Genomic DNA, 26038 nt, shown 5'->3' with positions numbered 1-26038 from the left:
ACAACCACAGGGAAAACTTGCTGTCACTAAACCTAATTCAAAAGAAAGGGAAGCAAGTGATAGCAAGCCCTGATCATGATGCCTTGAGAGGCTACCTAGAACAGAGGCTAGATGATGTTAAAGGAATAAAGTTGGTATTTATAAAAAGGCTTTCAAAGAATACAACTTGGGCAGTACAAGAGCCTGGCCAAGGTTATACCCAAGATGGACAATGGGTCACATGTTTTCACACTTTTATAAGTTTTGGTCCATTTACATATTGAGGTTAATTGTCCAATCACAGCTTCAGGTTATGAAGTCCCTGTTGGGGAAGATGAAAGAGGAAAGCCTTATAAATATGATTGTCTGGCAAAAAGATTTTGAGAATATAGAAACTATAAGCGAGATTGAAATGAAAGCAAGCTTTGAGATACCTTAGTTACTGAACAACGGGAAAACAATGGTGTGGCCGGACTGAAGGTAATCCTCTTTTGATGAAACAATACCTTCTGCTTGCAGACAGGTCCAAGGGTCAGAGCAGACCATGCCAGCTTGGCAGAAGGGGTCCAAAGAGTAGTTTTTAGGGTTTAAAATGTAACACAGTATGGTAATGTAGTGATTCTTATAGGCTGTATGGAAATGCTATAGGATTTGTATATTGTACTAGATTGGTTAGTGAGAATTAGAATATTCAACACAGAAGAAGATTTATTGTATTGTAACAGGAACTTCGCTCTCTTAGTTCTTGCCTCTTAGCTCTGACCCCTTCTACTCTCTTACGCTTTTGCTCTCTTACCCTCTCAACCTCTCTACCCCTCTCTTCTCTCGGGCCTGCTCCGAGCTGTGGCTGGCAGCTCCCAGCAGGGCCCTGCACCCACGCCCTTTGCAATAAAGCACAAGTTCCACGACCTGGCTTCAGAGATCTCTTGTCTCTGTCCATCCCAACCGTGCTACCCCCCCCGACGCTCCAACAGTCCTATCCTCCCGGTTTGTTCTCCTCAATTCTCTATTGTTTATACTTTTTGGACCTGAAGTTGCAATGGTGTCCTTGGTTCTCGGGCTGGAAAAGGATTGCTTTGTCTAACTAAACTGTGAGGAGAACTTGCTAACACTTTATATGAAGTTCAGAGTTATATACTAATGCAGTACAGAATCTGGATAATATGAAAGCTAAAACTTAAGGCATCATTCATACCTCTGAAAACACATCCCTTACTGCTTTCTCCCAGAGGCAGGGGTGTCAGCCCTACACACACCCTCCAGAAGCTGCTGCCTGTGGGAAAGAGTCCAAAACATACAAATGACGAGGCTGATGAAACAAAGGCCCCCCACCACAATAGTCTGAGACAGCGTGCTGCTTTAAAAACCCAGCTGGAAAATTAAACCCCACTTAAACTGCTGTCTTCCTCACCCCCTCCCAGTGAGACGGAGACTAAAAGTAGAGATTTTGAGTTAAGAACCATCTACTTGAAAAAGAAACAGCAACGAAATAAGAAAAGTGACCAGTAACAGTAACTTTATCAAAGTACACAAAAAGAGTGTGATTTACATACAAAAGGGTGTTCACTGACCGAGGCCCCAGGCGGCCCCAGATAAAGATGAAAAAATGATGTCCCCCTGTACTGGGCCATGCGATACCTAGGAAGCTATTTAGTCTGGACAAGATTTGTGCTGCCAAGAAATGCTGTTGGCTGCAGCAGCAGTCCTGCTCCCTTCCCTTGGGGCAGTGTAGCAGGCACAGGGCCTGCAAGGGCCCCGTGGAGAGCAGAAAGATAGGAAATGCCAAGTCATGGTGAATAAGCTAGAAGTCCCTCTCTTCCACCTTCGGACCCCTGCTTATCTCTCCGTAATCCTATGGGTCACTCTCCTTTAACCCCTGCTTGTAGGAGCGTCGGGGAATAGGACGGTCCGGACGGACAGAGACGAGAGATCTCTGAAGCCAGGTTGTGGAACTTGTGTTTTATTGCAAAGGTGCAGGGCCCTGCTGGGAGCTGCCAGCCGCAGCTCGGAGCAGGCCCGAGGGAAGAGAGGGGTAGAGAGGTTGAGAGGGTAAGAGAGTAAAAGGGCAACAGAGTAAAAGGGTAAGAGAGCAGAAGCATAAGAAAGCAGCTAAAAAGAGGTAACAGAGCAGAGAAGGCAAGAGGCTGCCATTTTGAACCTCAGTGTATTTGAGTAACTTAAATCCCTGATTGTTGGTATATTGTCTTGGTTTTACAATAGGATGAATTTGTACTTTGTATTGTTTCAACAGGTGATGCGGATGACACTGTCAACATTGAATTGGCGACGACGGGAAATGGTGAGGTGGTTAGTAACATGTGCAACAGAAATAGGTATGTTCTGAGGTGCTTCTCAAGGGCTCCTGCCTTTTTGTCAGCTAATCTTAGATGGCTTGATCTTGTTTGTCAACACTCAGGCTCTGCAAATATCTCACACCTTCTGTTCCTCTTTAAAATCCCTTTTTTAGAAGACGATAATTATGTCAGTGCTGAGTGGGTTTTTTGAGCATGTAATAGACTAGGCACAGGCCAAGTGAGACAATACTTGATTAATGCAGTGTAACTTCTTTCCCCTTCAAGGTAGGGACATTCATAACCCAGATTTCCCTTTCTTCCCTCCATGTTGGGTTTGGGTTTGAGGCTGCAGCAGAGAAAGGGGTAGTGGTTATGGGATGTTACACTATGCTACAACTTTGCTTGCTCTGAAGGGTAAGGCTCCAAAAGACTGATGAGAGCACTGTCTTATCAGTGGTGGGGAAGATGAACCAAAAAACAGGTGAATGAAATGTGGAGGTTGCGTCCCACTGTGTGGCATACAAGATCTCATGAAGGGGTTCTCAACGTTTGTTTTCTTGGTTTCATTTTTTAAGCCCCTTTGTAAATCCAAGATTAGAGTGTAATGCTTCTTTGTCACGTGGCTATGACACTGTGCAGGCCTCTCACCTGCACTGGAAAGCAAAGCAAACACTAACACAATCCAAGCCTTTCTACAATATTGCTCAGAGTATTTCCCTAATAAAAACCTTTATGTTCAAGTGCATATCAATTCAATACAAGATGTATCTGAAAAGCTTGTTGGGAGAGGGTAGAGGTTAGGATTTTTAATTTTATATCTTTTAAAGTTGTGCTTAGTATTAAATGCCACGGTGTTCTATTAAATGAGACATTTGGCATGCTTTCATATTCTTTTGTGCATGCGCTGTACCGTGAGATGCACATTAAGAAAAGAGGTTAAAATTGCCTTTTAAGTGTTTGGTGTGAGGGCTGCTTTTGAATGATATGATAAGACCAAATGAGCCAGAACTTGTTATACAATTTGTCTTAGATAACAAGTAAAACAGTTCAATTTTCTCACTGGGATATAAAAGCTTATCTTGCAGGCTTTTTTGTTATCTGCATTTCAGTGATTGCTACGGAGTGTACACAGTTAGCCTTTGTTTTAATGTCCTTCTGCAGACGTTATCAGGTTTAGCTTTTCTTGCTGAAGCTGGTCTCCTTCAGTGTTCTGGCAACCTCTTAGAACTTTGACTATAATCTTTTGCTGAACATCTATATCTTCTAGGTTTTGTCAGTTGTGCCTAATCCTTTCTTTCTCTCCCCAGGTGTTTATGCACTGGACAGTATAATGCAAAACTGGTTTACACTTTTCACTCCAACAGAAGCCACTAGTATTGTTGCTACAACAGTGATGTCCAACAGCACCATTGTCCGTCTGCATCTGGACTGTCATCAGCAGGAGAAGCTGGCCAGCAGTGCTAGAACACTTGCTCTACAGTGTGCCATGAAGGATCCTCAAAACTGTGCCCTCTCTGCACTGACTCTCTGTGAAAAGGATCACATAGCTTTTGAGACTGCTTACCAAATCGTTCTAGATGCTGCTACAACCAGCATGAGCTACTCACAGCTTTTTACTATAGCACGATACATGGAGCACCGTGGTTACCCTATGCGGGCCTATAAGCTGGCCACTTTGGCCATAACGCATCTCAACTTGAGTTACAATCAGGACACACACCCTGCCATTAACGATGTTCTCTGGGCATGTGCACTCAGCCATTCTCTTGGGAAAAATGAGCTAGCAGCTGTAATACCTCTGGTGGTCAAAAGTGTCAAGTGTGCAACAGTACTGTCAGATATTTTGCGCAGGTGTACTTTAACCACTCCTGGCATGGTGGGACTCCATGGAAGGAGGAATTCTGGTAAGCTCATGTCACTGGACAAAGCCCCTTTAAGACAACTCTTGGATGCCACGATTGGAGCTTACATTAATACAACTCATTCACGTCTCACTCACATCAGCCCACGACACTATAGTGAGTTTATAGAGTTCCTCAGCAAGGCCCGAGAGACCTTCTTAATGGCTCATGATGGACACATACAGTTTACACAGTTTATTGATAACCTAAAACAAATCTATAAAGGCAAAAAGAAACTGATGATGTTGGTTCGCGAGCGGTTTGGTTGATGAAAATGAGTGAAGGGAGGAGGTGGTTTGGTATTACTTGAGCTTGCCTTTGTATCTTTTTGAACTTAAAGAAACAAAGCCACACTGGTATTATATGTGTATAGTTATACTGAGTTTGAAAACTAAACTGTCATGTTGTGAAAGTTTGTGTGTTTAAATTTTTTCCTTTCTTCTGTTTTGTGTGATTAAAAAAAGGTTTGGTTTACACTGAGTATATGTTGTCAAGTGGCAAAAGCCCACATCACTCTCCTGTTCTTTCTGTATATGTTCACAGCCTCAAAAACAAAACATATTTCAATGGTTTTAAAAAAGCAAACAAAGCACCTCCATCCTGTGATAAGTACCTCAAATGCATTCAGCTTTGCTCCTTTGTAACTCATTATTATATTTCAACATATTTAAACAAACCAACAAATGAAATACTAGTAGTTAAAAGGCTGACCATGTGGCTTTGCAGTGCTCTTCATCCAGAAGCATGGCACACAATGCTTATGCATGTGGAAACTTAGCGACTGTCAACATACATTCTCAGGGATTTGTCAAAATAAATTTTTTAAAGTATGAGAGCATTTATTGTACTGTATATATATTATAGTAGATGTCTGAATATTGAAAAAAATCTAACATTAATTTATTAAAAAAATTCAAATATATGTAATGCAAAGTACTTGAAGCTGCAGTAGCTTGGTTTTAAAGAAAAAATATCTGAAGGACTAAAGTGCGCCTTGCTTCAGGGTTGGCTCAGGTGGTGAACTATATGCTGGGCATCTATTGAGAGCCATCTTTTGGATTACATGGTTGGAATGATACCTACTGGAGAAGTTTTATATATGTATACGTGTGTGTGTGTGTGTGTGTGTGTGTGTGTGTGTGTATATGTATACACACATAAACACATGCTTGTAACAGGCACTATAGTAAAGAGGGACAACAAAAAATACACAGCCAGAGCAGCAAGCCTTAGCATTAAGAATACAGTATGCCAGAATTGGGGTTTGTGCCTCCTAGCCTAGGAAACTTAAAGAAATATCATTTTGGACACAAAATGCAAAATGATTGACATGATACATTACGCCTTTGCAGTGAGCTAATAATAAGCTAACCTTTGTGCACAAATATATATATATATATATTATATATATTCTGCATAGGTATTTTGACTGTGCAGGACAGAAAGTTGTGTAGGTATGACTGTTCTACTTTTCCGTTCATTTTTGTAATATATTTTATTTTCTCTAGAATCATTCAAACAAAAGCAACCTTCTATCTTGCCTTGTCTTAATGCTTTAAATTAACCAAACTGGAGATCTAGCTACCAAACCGTTCATTATATTATTAAATACCAACTTTGATTACAGTATCGTGACTTTGCTTTAGCTGATGGTTCTGCATCCTTGTGCTTTTTAAAACAGTTTTTGTTTTGGTGCAAAAGTTGTCCAACGTCTCTTGTTCCCTTCATTAGAGAACATGCTAGAGGTATGTTTGTAGGTATTTTTGTTTAGAAAAACTATTTCATGCTCTCCATTTTATTTATTATAATAGGTAAAAAGGTTGTACTTCATTACCCATGTAAACAAGCTCATGAAGTTGAAATTAAGATTTGATACAATTATATCAATTTATTTATGTAACTAAATCACTGTTTTATAAACTTGTTACTGATAACAATTTTTTTGTTTTGATTAAAATTAGTTTTTTGAAAGTTGATTCTGTCTCCTTTATGGTGTCTGTTGCTGGAGTTAAATTATCTATGAATAGTTCATAGATCTTAAAAGCCCAGCTTGCAACTTTGGTGCATTATGGTGATAAGCAATATGACCAAGAAAGAAATGTTTTGTTCCTCAAAAATCTGCTGAGGAAAAGTAGTGTTCACAATTACAACAGCGCCTTTGCTCATGCAGGAAGACTTGGTGTGTCAGAAGGACCAAATGGTGCCTGCAATTGAAGATGTGTGGTCCATACAACAAACCATAAGCCTTGACATATTGCCCTGGTGGGATGGAAGAGTGTTTGGGAGCACGTTTCCACTCAGTGGATTATTTGGGTGACCATGAAAGTTAAGATGTGCTGCAGATATATACAAGGACAGTTCTTGCTGTTCTTTGGATTTTCTAAAGCATTTTGTGTATTCTGAACTGTGCAACTCACTCCACCCAGCATGGAGTTCTTGCTCACCAACTAACAGACATCATTCCTGCATTTTTGGAGTCTTTGCTCAGTAAGATGTGTGTAAGTTTTCCAGCCCTTAGTGAAGCATGCCATACAGAATGGTTGAAAATTGAAGAGGAGTGTTCTGCTTTACCAAGATCTTTATCATCTCAGGTATGTTATATGATGTCATATTTGACTACATGATCTGAACACCTTCACTTTCTTTTTTTAGTATCTTCATCTGAAAACAGAATTAGCATGCAGCAAGCAACTATCAGAGATGCCAATGTACTCATGAATTCTGACAGTGAGACTTGTGTCACTGGAAGATTAATGAGGAAAAGACCTGAATCTTTGTACAACTTGTCATGTAAATATATGAGTCTATATCAAGCCTTGCTAACAACTGAGTTGTCCTGACCTGGTAGTACTAACATTCTGTAGCTTCTGTAACTTCTATGCCTTCCAAGTATTGAATTCACATGACATGTTTGCTTCATTATTTTGTCTCAGAATAATTTTCTGCTATAGACAATAAGCAATGAGAAAGATGCTCCATTCTGTAAAAGGATTTGTGTGGGTGTTGGGGCTTTTTTTGCCTCTTACAAATAATTCAGTGTTATGGATATTGTGGATTATATAGATTGCAAAACTGAAGCTTATTTGAAGACAAAGGCTTTATAATGAAATGTGATCTTTATGGTTGCCACCTGCTTTTGACAAGCACAATGGCTTATTCTTCTTTCAGAACTGATCAAAGTTTGACTAGTTTTCAGGACTGATTGAAATCTCTTTATATCCGCAGTGGTGTTGCACAGTTCAGTTCACACCATGTGTTTGCCCTACATGAGTTTCTGGTCCCTAGGTTTTTTTGAGATCTTAATACCCCTATGGTCCCTAGGTTTATTTTCTTATCCAGAAATAACTCCAGTATTGTCCCTAATACGTAGTTTTTGCAGTAGAGAGGTTGAGAGGGTAAGAGAGTAAAAGGGCAACAGAGTAAAAGGGTAAGAGAGCAGAAGCGTAAGAAAGCAGAAGCATAAGAGAGCAGAAACGTAAGAGAGTGAGGTTCCCGTTACAATACAATAAATCTTCTTCTGTGTTGAATATTCTAATTCTCACTAACCAATCTAGTACAATATACAAATCCTATAGCATTTCCATACAGCCTATAAGAATCACTACATTACCATACTGTGTTACATTTTAAACCCTAAAAACTACTCTTTGGACCCCTTCTGCCAAGCTGGCATGGTCTGCTCTGACCCTTGGACCTGTCTGCAAGCAGAGAGTATTGTTTCATCAAAAGGGGATTACCTTCAGTCCAGCCACACCATTGTTTTCCCGTTGTTCAGTAACTAAGGTATCTCAAAGCTTGCTTTCATTTCAATCTCACTTATAGTTTCTATATTCTCTAAATCTTTTGCCAGACAATCATATTTGTAAGGCTTTCCTGTTTCATCTTCCCCAACACCTGCTATTGGACAATTTCTGATCCCCCTGTATCCTATATAATGGGCTGTTTTAGCCTATTTCGGGTTAGAAGAACTGTCACTGGAACCTTCACGGAAGAACTAATAAAGACATCACTGTGGAACACCAAACGGCCTTCTCCTCTCTCGTCCGTGTCTGCCTGACTGTGGCACCGAGCAAGCTAAGAGCTGAAATCACAATGAGCTGATAATCACTAAAGAGCTGATATCCATTGAGCTTGCTACGGTTGCCAGTGGCCGAAAACTGCTTGGGTATTCGGGTAGTCTGTCCCGTAAGAGGACTGAGCTATCCAGACCTGTGCAGCCGGCTTGGGGGCAAATCTGAACCCAGCAGGAGGCCAATTTAGGGCAGCAGTGGTCCCAGCAGATGCTGCAACTTGCTGCAGTGACAGCAACAGTAGCAGTGGCAGTAGCAGCAGTTGCCCCTTTTTTCCACAACCTCAGCAACAGTAGCAGCAGTTACAGCTTGCCACATATTAAGGATAGCATTTTCCATCTCTTATTCTATACCATCTACGTCATGTCCAGATTTTATACCTTTCAATTATATACATATATACACACACATAAGTATGGTTATTATTTCAGTAGTCATTGACCATCCCCCCCAAGATGTTGGTTGAGTTCATTTAGTCCATGACTGGTATAACTGGAGTGGTCCATACTCATTATCCATGGTATTTATGACATGCAGTGGCAGCATCATTCAGCAACCAGTATTACATATGCAATTCAACATTACAGACTGTTCTCACCCAAAAATCAAAGCCCATTGAAACACATCATGTTCCCCCATCCCTCTGCATTATCCACCAAGTGTACCCAAGTCCTTGAGCAAAAACAATCCCATGGATGGGTTTGCCTTTGCTTGAGCCAAGATTAGGCCAAACTGACTTTCATCCCACATTTCTCATGCACCACGGGGATTTTATCCCCTTCTACAGTACCTAGAGGTTCAGATTGAGCAAGATCAGCTTGATTGGTAGAGCCTCAAGTGTTAACTAACCAGGTGGCTGTCGCTAAATGTAGATCCCAATGTTTCAAGGTCCCCCTACCCATTGCTTTCAGTGTGGTTCTCAACAGTCCATTGTACCATTCAATTTTCCCAGAGGCTGGTGCAGGATAGGGAATATGATACTCAATCCCATGCTCTGTGGCCCGGGTGTTTATAAGGCTATTTTTGAAATGAGTCCCATTGTCTGACTCAATTCTTTCTGGGGTGCCATGTCACCACAGGACTTGCTTTTCAAGGCCCAAGATGATGTTCCGGGCAGTGGTGTGGGGCACACGGTACATCTCCAGCCACCCAGTGTCTGTTTCCACTATTGTAAGCATGTAGCACTTCCCATGGTGGGTTTGTGGGAGTGTGATGTAATCAATCTGCCAGGCCTTCCAATTTATATTTCAACCATCATCCCCCATACTGCAGGGGCTTTTCTCCCTTGTCCTACTTGATTGCTGCACGTGTTTCACAGCTATGGATAATCTAGGAGATAGTGTCCATTGTTAAGTCCACCCCTCGATCACACGCCCATCTTTATCTTGACTCTCTTCCCTGATGATCTGAGGTGTCATGGGCCCACTGAGCCAGAAATAACTCTCCCTTGTGTTGCCAGTCAAAATTTACCTGTAACACTTTAATCTTGGCAGCTTGGTCCACCTGTTTATTGTTGTGATGTTCTTCATGTGGTCCGACTCTTAGGTATGGGTGCATTTACATGACAGGCTTTAACAATCAACTTCTCTACCCAGGCAGCAATGTCTTGCTGCAATTCAGCAGCCCAGATTGGTTTTCCTCTGTGCTATCTATTGGCCTTTTTCCATCAGTCTAGCCACCCCTGCAGAGCATTTGCCACCATCCACAAGTCAGTGGAGAGTGTTGGCCATTTTTCTCATTCAGCAATATCTAAAGCCAACTGGACAGCTTTCAGCTCTGCAACCTGACTTGATCCACCTTGTCCTCCAGTAGCTTCTGCAACGCACTGTGTAGGGTTCCATATGGCAGCTTTCCATTTTTTATTTGCCCCTACCGTAAGGCAGGAAGCGTCAGTGAAAAGACCAGGTCACCTTTCATTTTCTGGTAGCTGGTTATATGGTGCAGCCTTCTCAGCACGTCATCTGCTCCTCTTCCTCTTCTGATGATATTCTAAAATATTTACCTTCAGGCCAGTTCATTATGATCTCCAAGATCCCTGGATGATTAGGACTTCCTATCCGAGCTTGCTGTGCGATTAGCGATCCAATTCCCCCATGTGGCATCAGTGGTATGATGTGTGGAAGGGACTTTCCCTTTGAACATCCAACAAACACTGGCAGTTGGAGTGCCAAGAGGAGCTGTGCTTCAGTGTCAATCACTTCTGAAGCAGCTCAAACCCCTTCATAAGCTGCCACTATCTCTTTTTCAGTTGGGGTGTAGCAGGCTTCAGATCCTTTGTATCCCTGGCTCCAGAACACCAGCATTCGTTCTCAAGTATTCCTGGGTACTTTTTCCCATAAGGCTCAAAGAAGGACCATTCTCTCCAGCTGCAGTGTTGGCCTAGAGCAGTTAGTAGCCATGTTGTTTGAACTCACGATGTCTCTTGGGGTGGAGGCTTGCATGTGTTTCTGGTCCCTAGGTTTTTTTGAGGTCTTAATGCCTCTATGGTCCCTAGGTTTATTTTCTTATCCAGAAATAGCTCCAGTATTGTCCGTAACACGTAGTTTTTGCCATAGAGGGGCACTGACTAGAATAGCTATTGGGCTGGGCTTGGTGGTAATGACTTGTAGGAAGTTTATAAAGGTGCTGGAGTCTGTTCCAGGTATGTATGATTCATGGTTATGGTTATGCACCCAGTTTGTTAGAGGAGGAGCAGGGGATGAGGCTTTTCAGCCTTTGCTTTCCTTCTTCTCCTCTGAATCCGTTACATCCCTATTGGAAGATGTTCAGTTTCCCCTGAATGTTAAAGAGACCATCTTTCTGGTATTTAATCTAGTAAGCTTCCTCTATACAGTCTGCAGAGTCTCTAAAATGAGAGCTGAGATTTCTAGAGGGGCTGATGAGACCCCTGACCCAGGAGTAGACCCAGGTGTGGAAAATCCTGAGTGGTGTGGGAAATGGAAGGATATGGGCCAAATCCTAAAGGAATTTTCTGACCCTATAGTCTGGGACTTTCCACATGAACAAATTCAGAACCCAGCTGAGGTGGGGAAATACCTGAAAGAGAAGTGCCATGATGACCCTAAGGAGAAAAAGATCATTGCAGTAAGCTGGGCCCTGGCATATACTTATCTCATACTACTAGATACTGTAGGGCAGCAGACAGAGGAAGGGGAGCAGGGAGATAAATCAACAACAATCCCAGTCACTCAGGCTGCAACCAACATCCCAGTTAGGAAGCCAGTAACTAAATGAGACAGTGAACCTAAGCCAGCAGCTAAACCAGACAGTAAGCCTCAACCAACAGCTATTGCTAGCTATTGCTACTAACACAAGAAGCAGAAAGTGCACAGACAAGACTGATCGACCAGTAGATGGTGATGATGATGATGATGATGATGCAGGAAAAAGATCCTCAACGCCTCCTGACAAAATCAGGAGTCAAAGCAACTGACACAATATCAGAAGCCAATATTGAATCCTTTTCACTGAAGGACCTTCGTGGCATAAGAAAGGATTACACTCGACAACCTGATGAATCTATAATTAGTTGGTTAGTCTGTCTTTAAGATGCTACAAGCGAGGCTACAATTCTAAACGGCACTGAAGCGAGGCATTTGGGATCCCTGTCACATAATCCCGTAATTGACCAAAGAATGATGAGGGGGGATAACCCTCACAGTCTCTGGGCACAGGTCCTGGAAAGCGTAGCACAAAGATACCTGTGTGCAGACGATCTCTATATGCAGCAAACCCAGTGGAAGACCATAGAACAAGGGATCCAACGCCTGAGAGAAATGGCAGTGGCAGAGATTATCTTCTCAGATGACATAACAATTAGAAATCTAGACTTGGTACCATGTACATCATGTTATGTGGTGAAAACTTGTACGACACAGACCACAAGAATATGCTTCTGCTTTAGCAATAATGAAGCAGGATGACAGGGATGAGACCGTGCTTGATATGGCGAAGCTCCGAGCATATGCAGATGCTGTACATGGCCCAACACATGCCAGAATCGCAGCAGTGGAAACACGTCTGCAGAAATTAGAAGACAAGATAGTGGAGAATCATAAGAAACTCAGAGAGGTAATTAAAGAGGACCTTCTCCAAATCTCAGCAGTGCAAATCAGAGGTTCTGGTATCCAACGCAGATGTTCCCCAGATGGAGAGAGAAGGTACACCCTACGAGCTGAGCTGTGGTTCTTTCTGCGTGATTGCAGAGAAAACATGAGGAGATGGGATGGAAAATCTACTGCTGCTCTGGCACAAAGGGTGTGTGAATTGAAGGAAGGCAAGACTCAGAAAGGAAGTTCCAAAAGGGAAGCAGGTCCAGTTGCCCGTAGCCAAACTGCCAGGTATGATGATCATGATGACATGTCCGATCCCCTTGAAGGAACCTCCAAGACATATGTCCAAGGAAAGAAGGATAACCAGGCTTAGAGGGGCCCTGCCTCTAGCCAGGTAGAGGCTAGGGAAAAACGTGTTTTCTGGACTGCGTGGATTCGTTGGCCTGGCACATCTGAACCACAAGAATATAAAGCTTTGGTTGATACTGGTGCGCAATGCACATTAATCCCATCGAGACGTGGGGGCAGAATCTGTCTCTATCGCTGGCGTGGCAGAGGGATCACAGGAATTTACTTTGGTGGAAGCTGATGTGAGCCTGACTGGAAATGAGTGGAAGAAACACCCTATTGTGACTGGCCCAGAGGCCCCATGCATTTTGGGCATAGATAACCTCCAAAGTGGGTATTTCAAAGACCCAAAAGGACTCAGGTGAACATTTAGGATAGTGGCTGTAGTGACAGAAGGCATCCAGCAATTGAATACCTTACCTAAACTGTCCGAGAATCCATCTACACTTCTGAAGGGATAAGAACAGGTGCAAATTACCACCTCAGCAGTGCATTGCCAACAGCATAGAACAACTCAAAATGCTGTGATTCCCATCCATAAGATGATGCAAGAGCTGGAGAGCCAAGGGGTACTGTGAAAAGTGCATATTATATGGCTCTATGCAGATATTTACTATATGTATTATGTTGTATTGATTAGTAGTGTTGTATTAACATTTTAATAGTATGGTAAATGTAGTTTTGTAGTTAAAAGGTAAGTTTTGTAGTTAAAATAGGACCTATGTATGTGGGAGATTCTTTTAAGAAAGGAATGAGGTACTCGCACCAGATAGCAGCCACAGGACACCTAAATCTTTCAGAGAAAGAGAATTTATTGCTCTCTTATCAGAAGAAACTTCTTCCCGCCTTGCTCAGCCATGAAGACACTGTTAGGATTAAGAGGAAGAAGTTGACACTGACCAGACTGAATCCTTTGTCTGAATGGAATTTATACATCATGTATGAGATGTATGAATATTCAACGGGCTATTGCTTTTAAGGGTTAATCCTTTGTTAACAGGTGTCCTTTTTCAGGCTTATGTTTCCCAGAAAAAGGTACCTGGACGTCTGTAACTCTTTGTTTCTGTTGTTTCATATTGTCCTAATCCAAATTGTCCAAATTACTACGACCTCATCAGTGCATCGCCAACAGTATAGAACAACTCGAGATGCTGTGATCCCCATCCATTAGATGATCCATGAGCTGGAGAGCCAAGGGGTGATCAGCAAAACACACTCACCCTTCAACAGCCCCATTTGGCCTGTGCATAAATCTGAAGCAGAATGGAGATTGACTGTGGACTACCGTGCATTGAATGAAGTGACTCTCCCGCTGAGCGCTGCTGTGCCAGACATTTTCGAGCTCCAGTACAAGCTTGAGTCCATGGCAGCAAAGTGGTACACCACTATAGACATTGCCAATGCATTTTTCTCCATTTTTCTGGCATCAGAATGCAGGCCTCAGTTTTTCTTCATGTGGAGGGGAGTGCAGTATACCTGGAACAAACTGCCCCAGGGGTGGAAGCACAGTCCTACCATCTGCCATGGACTGATCCAGACTGCACTAGAAAAGGATGAGGCTCCAGAACATTTACAGTATATTGATGACATCATTGTGTGGGGGAACACAGCAGCAGAAGTATTTGAGAAAGGAGACAAAATCATCCAAATCCTCCCGGAAGCTGGTTTTGCCATCACAAAGAGCAAAGTAAAGGGACCAACTTGTGAGATTCAGTTCCTAGGAGTAAAGTCGCAAGATGGACAGTGTCAGATTCCTACAGATGTCATTAACAATATCTCAGCTATGTCTCCACCCACCAATAAGAAGGAAACACAAGCTTTCCTAGGCACCAAAGGTTTTTGGAGAATGCATATTCCTGAGCACAGTCAGATCGTGAGCCCTCTTTGCCTGGTCACCTGCAAGAAGAACGATTTCCACTGGGGCCCAGAGCAGCAAAAAGCTTTTTCCCAGATCAAGCAGGAGATTGCTCATGCAGTAGCCCTTGGCCCAGTCAGGACAGGACCAGATGTGAAGAACATGCTCTACTCTGCAGCCGGGAACCATGGTTTGTCCTGGAGCCTTTGGCAGAAGGTGCCTGGGGAGACTCGAGGCCGACCACTAGGATTTTGGAGTCGAAGCTGCAGAGGGTCTGAAGCCAACTACACTCCAACAGAGAAGGAAATCTTGGCTGCCTATGAAGGAGTGCAAGCTGCCTCAGAGGTGATTGGCACAGAAGCACAACTCCTCCTAGCACCCCGACTACCAGTGCTGGGGTGGATGTTCAAAGGAATGGTTAGCTCCACCCACCGTTTCACCAGTGCTACATGGAGCAAATGGATTGCTCTTATCACACAGCACACTCGTATTGGTAAACTGAATCACCCTGGGATTCTGGAAGAAATTAAAAATTGGCCTGAAGGTGAAAATTTTGTTGTCACAGACGAAGAACAAGAACCAGTGACACGGGCTGAAGAAGCTCCGCCATACAACGAGATGCCAGCAGATGAAACACACTACGCTCTTTTCACTGACGGTTCTTGTCAGATTGTAGGGATGAATCGGAAGTGGAAAGCAGCTGTATGGAGCCCCACACAGCAGGTCGCAGAGGCCACTGAAGGAGAAGGTGGATCAAGTCAACTTGTGGAACTCAAGGCCTTCAACTGGTCCTGGACATTGCAGAAAGAGACAAGTGGCCAAAGCTCTACCTCTACACTGATTCATGGATGGTAGCCATCTCTGTGGGGATGGCTGGAGAGGTGGAAAGAGGCTAATTTTCAGTGTAGAGGAACACCAATTTGGGCTGCTGCTGAGTGTAAAGACATTGCTACCAGGGTAGGGAGGCTACCTGTGAAAGTCCGCCATGTAGATGCCCATGTCCCCAAGAGTAGAGCTAATGAGGAGCACCAAAACAATGAGCAGGTAGACCAGGCTGCAAAGATAGGGGTGTCCAAGATAGACCTAGATTGGGAACACAAGGGAGAGTTATTCCTAGCTCGATGGGCCCATGATGCCTCAGGCCATCAGGGTAGCGATGCCACCTATAAGTGGGCACGAGACCGAAGGGTGGATTTAACCATGGACAGTATTTTTTAGGTTATCCATGACTGTGAGACGTGTACTGCCATCAAGCAGGCCAAGCGAGTGAAGCCCCTATGGTATGGTGGGTGGTGGTCCAAGTACAAGTATGGGGAGGCCTGGCAGATTGATTACATTACACTGCCCCAGACACGCCAAGGCAAGCACTATGTGCTCACAATGGTGGAAGCCACCACTGGATGGTTGGAGACCTACCCTGTGTCTCACGCTACTGCCCATAACACCATCCTGGGCCTTGAAAAGCAGGTCCTTTGGAGGCATGGTACCCCTGAGAGGATTGAGTTAGACAATGGGACTCATTTCAAGAACAGCCTTATCAACACCTGGGCCAAGGAACATGGCATTGAGTGGGTGAACCATATTCCCTACCATGCACCAGCTGTAGACAAAGTGGAGAGGCACAATGGACTGGTAAAAACCCAGTTAAAAGCATTGGGTGGGAGATCTTTCAAAAACTGGGAACAGCATTTAGCAAAGGCCACCTGGTTAGTTAACACCCGAGGTTCCACCAACCGAGCAGGTCCTGCCCAGTCTGAGTCCCTGAATATAATAGATGGAGACAAAGTCCCAGTGGTACATGTCAGAGGTTTGTTAGGGAAGACTGTGTGGATCAATTCTGCCTTGAGTACAGACAAACCCATTTGTGGGGTTGTCTTTGCTCAGGGACCAGGTTGCACATGGTGGATAATGCAGACAGATGGAACAACATGATGTGTACCTCAGGGAGACCTGATTGTGGGGTGAGACTCATATGCAAATATCACTGTTTGCTGGATGTTACTGCCATTGTCTGTACATTAAACCACACAGACATGAAACAGAAGGAAATGTGTGTTGAAGGTCTGAGCAATTTAAAGATGGAGTTTTGAGTGAGTAAAATGAAAGTGGGGAATCCTGCAGCTCTGTAGTCTGGGGCCTGGATTGTGTTCCGGTGTGGGGACATGACAGGGGCATGATGGGTATTGCTTGTAATTTTTTGAGTGGAACAGATGGAAGTTTTTGCGTGAATAAAATGCATGATGTTTGGTACTAAGTTGACAGTATGGGGATAAGGGGTGGAATGTCCTAGGGTGATGTTATGGTGCTTGTATCCCCAATCGGGTGATCTGTTTATGCTGGATATTATATTCTGTGCCTTCAAGACTGGCTGTGAGAGTGAAGGCGGGGAGAAGAAGCATGGAGTTTTGTTATCAGCTTGCTCTCACTCCTCCACTGTGGTGTCTGGGCACGGACGGGGCAGAACACGGCACTCCATTGTTTTTTAGTTGGTTTAGCTAGCTGAGGCAGAGAAGTTCCCTTGACTGGTTTTCTTTGCCCTTTTTTGGAACTGTTCGAACCTGCTCCCCACTGAGACCCAGGGAAACACCAAGAGCTCGCACTTTGTAGCCTACCGGGGCCTACTCTGGGCAGCAGCCTTTCCCAGCACTGGAGGAACTGATAACAGAGCGACCATACACAGGAGAGATTTTCTGAATTTGTCATCTCTTCAGAGTGACGAATGAGTTTTGTAATCTGGTATTGTTCATTTTTTGTGCTAGTGAGTGCTTTACCTGTTAAATAAACAAGTCTTTTCCACTTCTCTCCGAAGAAATTCTTCCCGAACGGGTTGGAGGGAGGGGCCGTGTGGGTTAGCTTTCTGGGGAGTGCCCTTTTGGAAGTTTTCTCCCAAATTTGCCCTAAACCAGGACAATTGGGAACGGTTTTCCCTAATTATATTTCAAAACCAAGACTTTATTAATAGCCACTGCAAAAATTATTTAACACAAGCAACTCATGAATCAGTTATTATGGTAACAGTGCAAGCAATATACTTTTCTTCTTTTTATTAGAAGTTAGAAATTTGTTATTGACCTCAATAGGTGACTTTTAGCTTTTAAAATGGTGACTGGTGGCAAATTTTCAGTTAGAAATCTTTGTAACTGAAATTTGCTTATGACATTACCAAATTAGTGTTTTTGTGTTTGCTTTAATGGATCTACAATGTTAGAACAAGCAAATTCTCTGAGTTTTTGAGGTTGATCTAGTTTGTGTGCTGCTTGCATTCTGCATAGAATTAATATTAATAAACTTTGTATCATAAATTCTAGGATATATTTAATAAACAGTAGTCCATACTTGTAACAGAGACATAATACCTTCTTAGTAACTCTAACAGAATTGGCTAATAGAGACACTTTAATTTGGGCTTTAGCACAGGCAAACAATAACAACAAATATTTTATTATGAATTCTAGGACATATTTAGCAAACAATTGTGCATATTTGTAACCCTTGCATGACACTTTTATTATAACTGTGATATAATTGGTTAACTTAGTTACGTTGCATAAGTCAGTTTCAACCTTTGCAAGTGGTATCAGTTTATTAGTATCTGTAGAGTGGGCAGCTGTGGGGCTTTGCTGAGGTATGTGGGGTAGGAACTCAGCTATTGGAATAATTACCAATATAGCCAGATGGGATGTGCCTGGGCTTGTCTGCCCCTTGCTGCTTGACCAAAAGGTGGCAACTGTGGTGTTTTCACCTCAGAGACACTTTGGCTAGCTGGATGCTGCAGCTGGGCACTTGGAGGCAAGTCCAGGCTTGCAGGAGCTCAGGTTTACCTTGGCGGAGAAGCTTTAAGGCGATGGTGAAGGAAAGGAGTCAGTTCTGATGGAGGGTTTCAATCCAGAGCTTTATTCCTGGCTCACAGGCCTCTGAATGCAGCAACAGCTCCAACAGAACTCCCTGAACCACGTGGTTGCTCACCCTTTTACCCAGGGGAGAGGGGGAGGGAAGGAACATGGGGAACCACCAACCAGGTACATAGAAGGAGGTCTTAAGGGACAAAGGACACGTGGATGGCCCAATGTCTCCTCAGGAGTAGGGCATCTTTTGAATTCTGCCAATCACTCGACACCCTTCTGGAATGCCAGGATTGACAGACAGCGCTCAGCAGGGGTCAGGGTGCGGAAAGGAGGGATGATTGACGCACCTGGCAGGGAATTATCAGGGAGGAACCTGGGGTATCTGAGGCAAACCATGACATCACATCAAAACACTCGGCACTGCCTTTGTTGGTATTGCTTTGGCTGGTGCTGTAAATTTTTTGGTTTGCCTCTTCACTGCCCACATGCAGGGAGCTGCTGACTTCCCACTGGGCTCGGTGAGAGGGTGGCTCACTCTTAGCTGCCGAGTGATGGCTGTGCCATAAGGCCAGCACCATTTTTTCGGAGACGCTTGTTTGTTACTCTTCCCACGATACAACACCCCTGCATGCTTTCTCCCTCCACCTTTTGCGTGAAGGGCCCCTCACAGGGGCTTTTCCCACACTCTGGGAAACTTACAATTGATGTTTGGAGATGTCGAAAGGCTTGGAGAGGCTGCGGCAAGTCGCAGAATTGGGCAGGGCTGTCGGCAATAAAGCAGCTGTGGTGTTCTCACGGTATTCTGCAGGGGGGTGATGGCTTTGGCTTCCTCTGCTGGTGTCCCTTGAGTTCCTTGCAAGCATATATTCCAGAGAAGGCTGTAGCTCCGGCAGAGGTAGTGCGGTGTGGATAGTGGCTCCGCTTCCAGGTTTGACATCTGCAGGAGCTCCTGGTGATGTAATTCCCAGACTCGCCCATGGAGTGGGGGGGTGCCAACATGGTGGCGCAGGGCAGCGCCGGAGGGGCCGCCATGTGGTCTGGCCCCGTGGAGCAGGGTAGCATAGTGTGCACCCCCAAGGCGGCAGTATCACTGCTTGACCTGGGACTGCAGCCTCGTGCAGCTGTCTGGGGATCTGGCGCTGCGCAAAAGGTCCGCGGCGCAGCCAGAGGGAATCTTAGCCCAGCGCAATGTCTCGGCGCCGCTGGAGCTGCACAGTTCTCCGGGGCCATGGCAGTCGCCATTACTCCATATGGCTTGATTGCGTAATCTGTTTTGCCGTCTCCCTGGGCATTTTCTCCATTTGCTGGGATTCCTCCATTCCCCAGGGCAGCGCCGCTCCCTACGGTCACTTCTCAGCAGCCAGTTGCAGTCCCACTGCAGCAGTGTGCGTTCTCGCAGCAGCCAGGGCTGGTCGGGGCCGGTACAGCGGGGCATAGTGTTATAGATGGATAATGAGATGATTGGCTCTCGCAATTAAGGGATAACAGGATAACTATTGTGTGAATATTAAGAAAAGCTTTAGTGATGTATAGTTATGTTATTGTAGTTTAGATGTTAGATATCCTCTGTTCTCCTCATAGTTCCCTTCCCCCCCCGTATTGCTGCCATCAGACAGCCTGGGTTGTCTAAAACAGGTAAAAAGAAGGTGTGCATGTGTTCCTTACCTGGGGCAGTTGGGAATGGAAAAGCTTGTTGCTTAGGGGGTGCAGCATGGCAACACCTGATCTCCAATTAAGTTACAAGAAAGCAGTCTCCACCAATGAATGGCAAAGAAGAGCTGACTGACAGACTTTGTGAGGGGCCAGGGCTGGCTGATGCAACCCCCCAGGGGTATAAAACACTGAGCATCCATCTTGTGAACTGGCCACGTGGTATCCATGAGGGCAGTTCCCAGCACTGCAGCTTTTTCCTTATGTAGTCCTTTTGTTGTATTTTTGTCAAGGTTTAATAAACCTTTTTAAATTTTCAAAGTGAGCAGTTGTTTCTCGCAAATAGTGAAGCAGCCATGCTGCTGCCCAGCGCAGCTTGGCAACGCGGTGTTTCCCTGTCACTTTGCCCTGCAGGGGAACACCCCGCCGGCAGCGTGTCCCATTGTGGGGTGGCCCCGTGGCTCCCTGCAATGGCAGAATGCCCGGTCGGCATATTGTCCCTGCCTGGGGCGGCTTCCCGGCTCCGTGCGGAGGTCTCGCAGCACTCTATGACTGGTCCGCCCATCCTCTTTCACCACTCATAATTTAACTGTTTTAGTAAGTCCAGGATGATCCTCCATGGCTTTATAACATTGATGGCTGTATCATCGCTGTGATAGATGAGTAATGCGATGATTGATTCTCACAATTAACAGACAAATATCATGTATATAGGTTAAGAGAAGTTTTATAGATTTATAGTTAGGTTTTACCCCCTTGCATTGTTATCAAGGGACAGCCGGGGTTGGGACATTTGAGAGGGTCGGCTTGCCACTATGGCAACATTTGACCTCTAATCAGGATTTGAGGAAGTAAACTCCACCACTGCACAGTGAAGAAGGAGTTGATAGTCAGAACTTTGGGAGGGGCAAAAGGGTTAAAAGGCGAAACCTCCATTGTGTAGGTGATTTGCAGAAAGAAAAAAACTCCACAACTTTGTGAAAGTTGTAAAGCCAGTATGTTTATTACAGTGCAGGATGCATGTCAGGATCACTCCCCTTAAAAGACACGTGTACCTCTGGGAACTCCAGATCCTTTTTCATCTCCCTTACTAATCCATATGCATGAAATTTCACAATAGGTTCATACATATTCATGTTACTGATTTCTCGTTACACTTGCAGCTAGTTACCCTTGCAGATACTTCTTTATCAGAAAGTACAGAAAGAACTCCTGGGCCACCCTGCCCCGTCTCCTGCAGTCTCTCCATCTGTTTCAAAGTTCAAGGGGCCCCCCTCTCATCTCTGTCCTTTGGCTGAAGCAGTTTCTTTGAGCACAGGTATTTTGGGAGAACAGGCAGTCAGACCAAACAGCTATGTTTGCAAGCTACAGACTTAACTCAAAGAGGTTTCTACTCTGGAAAATTTCCACTCTGTCTCATAGGTGAGCACATGGTGGGAAAAATCCTTTGCTCCCGGCGCCATAATATTTTCTCTATTCAGTCTTCTGTTGTATTTTTGATAAGGTTTAATAAACCTTTCTAAATTTATGAAAAGTAAGTAACAATTTCTCACAATCGCCAATGGAGGCTGCTGCAAGTATATTTCGTCCAGCCTGCTCCTAATTTGTCAAGTTCCTTTGGATACATTGAGTTCATGGCTTTTGCACCATGCGAGCAGGGCTCGCAAAGCCCATTCATCGTAATCAATCCCTCTTTTTTAAAGAAAGAAAGTCCATACCTTCAGAACAGGGTATTCTGTTACACACTAGGCCCCCGGCTGGGTAATAATTGGCATTGACTCCATGTATTACAAAAGACTGATCAATCCTTTATTAAGAAACCCATTGGTGTTTTTTTTAGACAGTTATGATACAGCTAGACCTAATTGGTCCTCCAATCCAAACACCATCACCACTGGCTAATTAATAAACCACCTTTTGGTAACCAAATCTCCATAACACATTCCACATGTTCACAATACCAGGTGCAGCAAGTTAAGATAAGAATTGTTTCTCATTCTTTTCTCTGATCTTCTCACAACCTTTCCCAGAATGATGCCTGGGAAAGTTGTGTTTCTCTCTGTGGCCAGAGAGCTGCTGCCACAGGTCACCCTTTTGTGTTTAAAGAGGAAGGCAGCGTTTGTAGTCCTCTGCAGAGCCCTTTGTAGGAAGGAGAACACAGCTCAAGAGGTTCCCTTAGCAATTTGCTGGTTATCAATCAGAACCTCAATCAGATGCTTAGAATGGTCAGGGAGATTCTCTACCTGTTAAATATCTATTTCTATCATATCAGTGAGATAGGGTTTACAGTATGAGCAAACCAAATAGTAATGTCTAATATCTCTTAGGAGAATGCAATGAATGATCATTGTTTTAAAGTCCAAACAGCTGAATTTCAGGAGGTCCATTAGCTGAAAGTGTTGATCTTTGACATCACTGAATGTCCTTCTCGATCCTGAAACAGAGAACAGCTGAAGGTTAATAGGGACATCATACTATGATGATGACAAAAGCTTCATTGACTAATTGCTTCTATATGTTTCCAGACACACGTGTGTCTTGGTTATGAGCATGAGGAAACATCAGAGCAAAACCATGCAATTAGGAATTGACCAGAAAATGCACATAATCAATAACACATGTGACATTATATAATTATCAGGCACTATAGCACTAACTGTCATCCCAGAGTCTGCAATGTAGTAAACCCCATGGACCTGGGAAAGGCACTATGGAGGATCTGAACAATAGGAATGCTGACACAGCAACAAGAAGTTCCTGTCTCCCTGACCCCCCACCCTATAGCCTATCTCTGTAACCCTATAAGGCTATGTTACTTTAACCCTTACCATTGGTCAAATCTGGATCCCCTCGAACCCTATAAAAGAAGCATACTTTAGCCTATTCGACAGAAGAAGAGCTGTCGCTGGGACCCTTCACAGACTTCCCCAATAAAGCCATCTCTGTGAAACCAGCCAGCGCCTCTCCTTCTCCTCTCTCTGCCGTCTGCTGCAGCCTCAAGCCAAGGGCAAACTTACCTAGCAAGCAAGAGCTGAAATCCTAAGAGCTTGCAATCACTATAAGAGCTGATAGCTACCAAGCTTGCTATGGGGTTTGGCCCGCGGCTACAGGCCTGAGCTAGCTTAGCCTTCGGGCACCCTGTCTCCCTGGGGACTGGGCCCCCGGGCTATATTGCTCTGCGTAATAATAAGGCCAAATCAGAGGCTTTATTACTGCAACAGCTGATAGACCTCAAATCAGCAGAGAATTGGAAATCATGTCCGGATTCATGTTTTTTCAAACTCCCTTTGAAAGGCTCAGCTGTCACATATATATGGTCAAATTGCCAGGCCAAAATGACTTGAATCCTTTGGATGCAGAAAACATCTGGGTTGATTGTCAATCATCCCATCCAGGTAGAGTCAGAGCCTGGCCACACCCTCTAATTGGAGGGTGTCACTTAACACATTTCAAACAAAGCTCTTGAGAATAACCGTTATGGGTGAATGAATGGTTCAGATATCCTTTATCTTATTTCTGTATATGTGCCCTCTGGGCTTCCTGCTCGTTGGGTTTGTAGGATTACCTTTTCTGCCTTTTCTGTGTAAAACTGTGATCAAATTCACAGGTACCTCAGAAAAAAATCTCTGGAATGCCATGGCAACGGCCTTTAACGCAACCGATTGGGCCGAGCCTGACTCATGGCCTTCCGGTACTTTGAGCTGTCAGTGAAGACAGTGAGTCTCTGTACCTCTATCACACTTTTTTTTTTTTTTTTTTTTTAATTTTCAGAAGCCAGCAGTGGGGCGGCCACTCCGCCGCTGCCGAGCCCAGATTCATTTGGCTTGTTCCCTTCCCCCAGCTTTGCACTGGTGTCATTTGGGGCTCCTGGAGCTGGGGTCCCTGTGACAGCCAGTGCCCAGCCCTGGACGGGCGATTCACTCCCGCCTTCTCCTTTAGCGCCCACCCCCACCACGCAGCCGATGTCTCGGCAAATTCCCCAGCGCTCCACCCTTTCCCCGCCCCTCCCCGGCATTGTACAAGCCGCAGCCTTTCGGGACCCCGCTCCTTCCGCCCCGCAAATGAGAGCGGGACACAGGGGGCGCTCCGAGGCACGGCAGGAACTCCACAGAGCAAGGGGGTCCCCGTCCCAGGGAAGGTGCTGATCCCAGAAAAGCTCTGATCTTCAGATTTCGCTGCACGGTCAGGCCGGCGCCCAGCTGCGAGGGCCGGCCCCCGCAGAGGGACGGGCTGCTGGTGTCTGATTCTGTCCCTGTCCGTCTCCCCTGGCAACCTGATGGAGGCAGCGGGGGGCGGGCCAGTTGGAAGCGGCGAGGCGGGCTGGGGATCTTCTCCAGCGTCACAGCTCGTAATCCCGGATGGGAGCCGGGCCGGCTGGAAAAGCCGGAGCAGGCGGTGGGCCTCCCCAGCCGGTGCTTTGAGCGCCGCTGCCGATGAGCCAGCTGCAGGCTGCAGGGCAGAGGGGCTGGTTATGAGTTCCAGCGCGAGGGAGCTGGCCGCTGTCGTGGAACCGACTGCATCCCTTGTCGGCGGCGGAGACGGCTCGGCCCTCACCTGCGGTGCAGGGGGGAGGAAACCCAGCGGCGGGGCCGAGGAGCTCCCGGCTCCCGCCACTTTATCCGCCTGAAGTGGGGCCGATCCACACGCCGCACGGGGGGGGGGAGAGGACGAGGCGATTGTCCCGTTTGCGCTGGTGAAGGCGAAGGGGAAGGAGCGACCACGAGTCCGGTCGGAATAATTGCTGACCGTGGAAGCGGAGCCGCTGAAAGCGTCGGTCCTTCCTGCGCATGCGCCGGGAAACCGAGAGAAAGCTGCGCTGGGGTCGATGCCTCCCCCACCCGCGGTGTGGGGTGAGAAGGAACCAGCGGTGGCTGTCCGCTGAGAGGGGGCTGGCGTCGGCATGCAAGGCCAGCTGGCTTGTGGAACAGGGAACGCCAGCACTGGCAATCGAAGCAGGGCCGGCCGAGACAAAGGCTCGCCCACCACTGCTTGGGGAGCAGACATGGGTATCGCCGGTGGCCGCAGCAGTGCCGACTATGGCAAAGGCTTGCCAGCTGCTACGCATGGAACAGGGAAAGCCCGATCCACTGGTTGTGGCAGGGGCATTTCCGCTGCAGTCCGCAGTGCAGGAGAGTCTGGGGGCCGCCCACGCAGGGGGAGGCGCTCCTCCAAGTCCAATTGGGACATGCCTACCGAAGTGGATTTGCTTTCCCTTGGGGTCCAGCCCCGTATCGCTCTTGAAAAGGCTCCCCAAACCGGTATTGGTCGAGGCACAGCCGCATCTCCCCTCATGAGTTCCTTCCACAGACAGTAACCTAGTGAGTCCCAGGCTCGCAGGTTCAAGGCAGTTTCCACATCTATGGGGAAACCATGAATTTTAGCCCAACTTAAAAGCTTTTAGAGAGCGTCTTCTGGCAGACGAAGTCCCTTATGACGAATCATATGTCCCCACACTGTAAGGGTTACATGTTCTGGCATAGAAATTCAGTTGCCCGTTTTTGCAGGCACCTCTTCTCAACCGCAAGCCCATCCCGGGTTGCAGGCAGTGCTATGTTGGGAAATCTGTTACCCGCCCCAGTTCCTAGGCTATGAGGGCTAAATCACAGTCCCGAAGGGACATATCGTCTCCAGGAAGACGTGGGAAAAGGTCATTGTTACCTCTCCAGGGGAACAGAAGGTGTCCAGACTCGAGCGGGCTGCGTGGGGCGCCGTGAGGTCCCGGCGGGGTGCCGGCGGGATCCGAGGCGTCTCCGCCCGTCCTGCGACTCCACAAGGGGTTGCCGGATGGGATTTCCGCGAGGGATCACTAAACCCCCTCGTCTTCAGTCTCGGCTGCGACCACGTCCGGATCCATTAGGGTCCTGTTTCTTCAGCCCAGGCTGCACCGAGCGTCGGGGTCCACTCGACCGCCGGTTTTTCAGTCTTGGCTGCAAACACTTCGGGGTTCACCAGATGTCACTTCATTCAATGCACGGTAGTCCACAGTCAATCTCCATTCTGCTTCAGATTTATGCACAGGCCAAATGGGGCTGTTGAAGGGTGAG

General features: G+C 45.7%; 1 protein-coding gene across 1 annotated transcript; it reads left to right on the top strand.

Moving 5' to 3' along the window:
• The first annotated feature begins 2074 nt into the window (after positions 1-2074).
• Positions 2075-6150, top strand: LOC139598983 (zinc finger SWIM domain-containing protein 6-like). The gene is made up of 2 exons (XM_071445919.1): positions 2075-2312; positions 3581-6150. The coding sequence occupies exons 1-2, from the start codon at positions 2201-2203 to the stop codon at positions 4441-4443; spliced, it is 975 nt and encodes a 324-aa protein (XP_071302020.1). The 5' UTR covers positions 2075-2200; the 3' UTR covers positions 4444-6150.
• The last annotated feature ends 19888 nt before the right edge of the window (positions 6151-26038 follow it).

The sequence above is a fragment of the Agelaius tricolor genome, unplaced genomic scaffold, assembly GCF_023055355.1.
Source record: "Agelaius tricolor isolate 1412-34295 unplaced genomic scaffold, bAgeTri1.0.p SCAF_21, whole genome shotgun sequence".
NCBI lineage: Eukaryota > Metazoa > Chordata > Aves > Passeriformes > Icteridae > Agelaius > Agelaius tricolor.
Note: the sequence above shows the minus strand (reverse complement) of the source record. Positions and strands in the feature narration are given on the sequence as shown.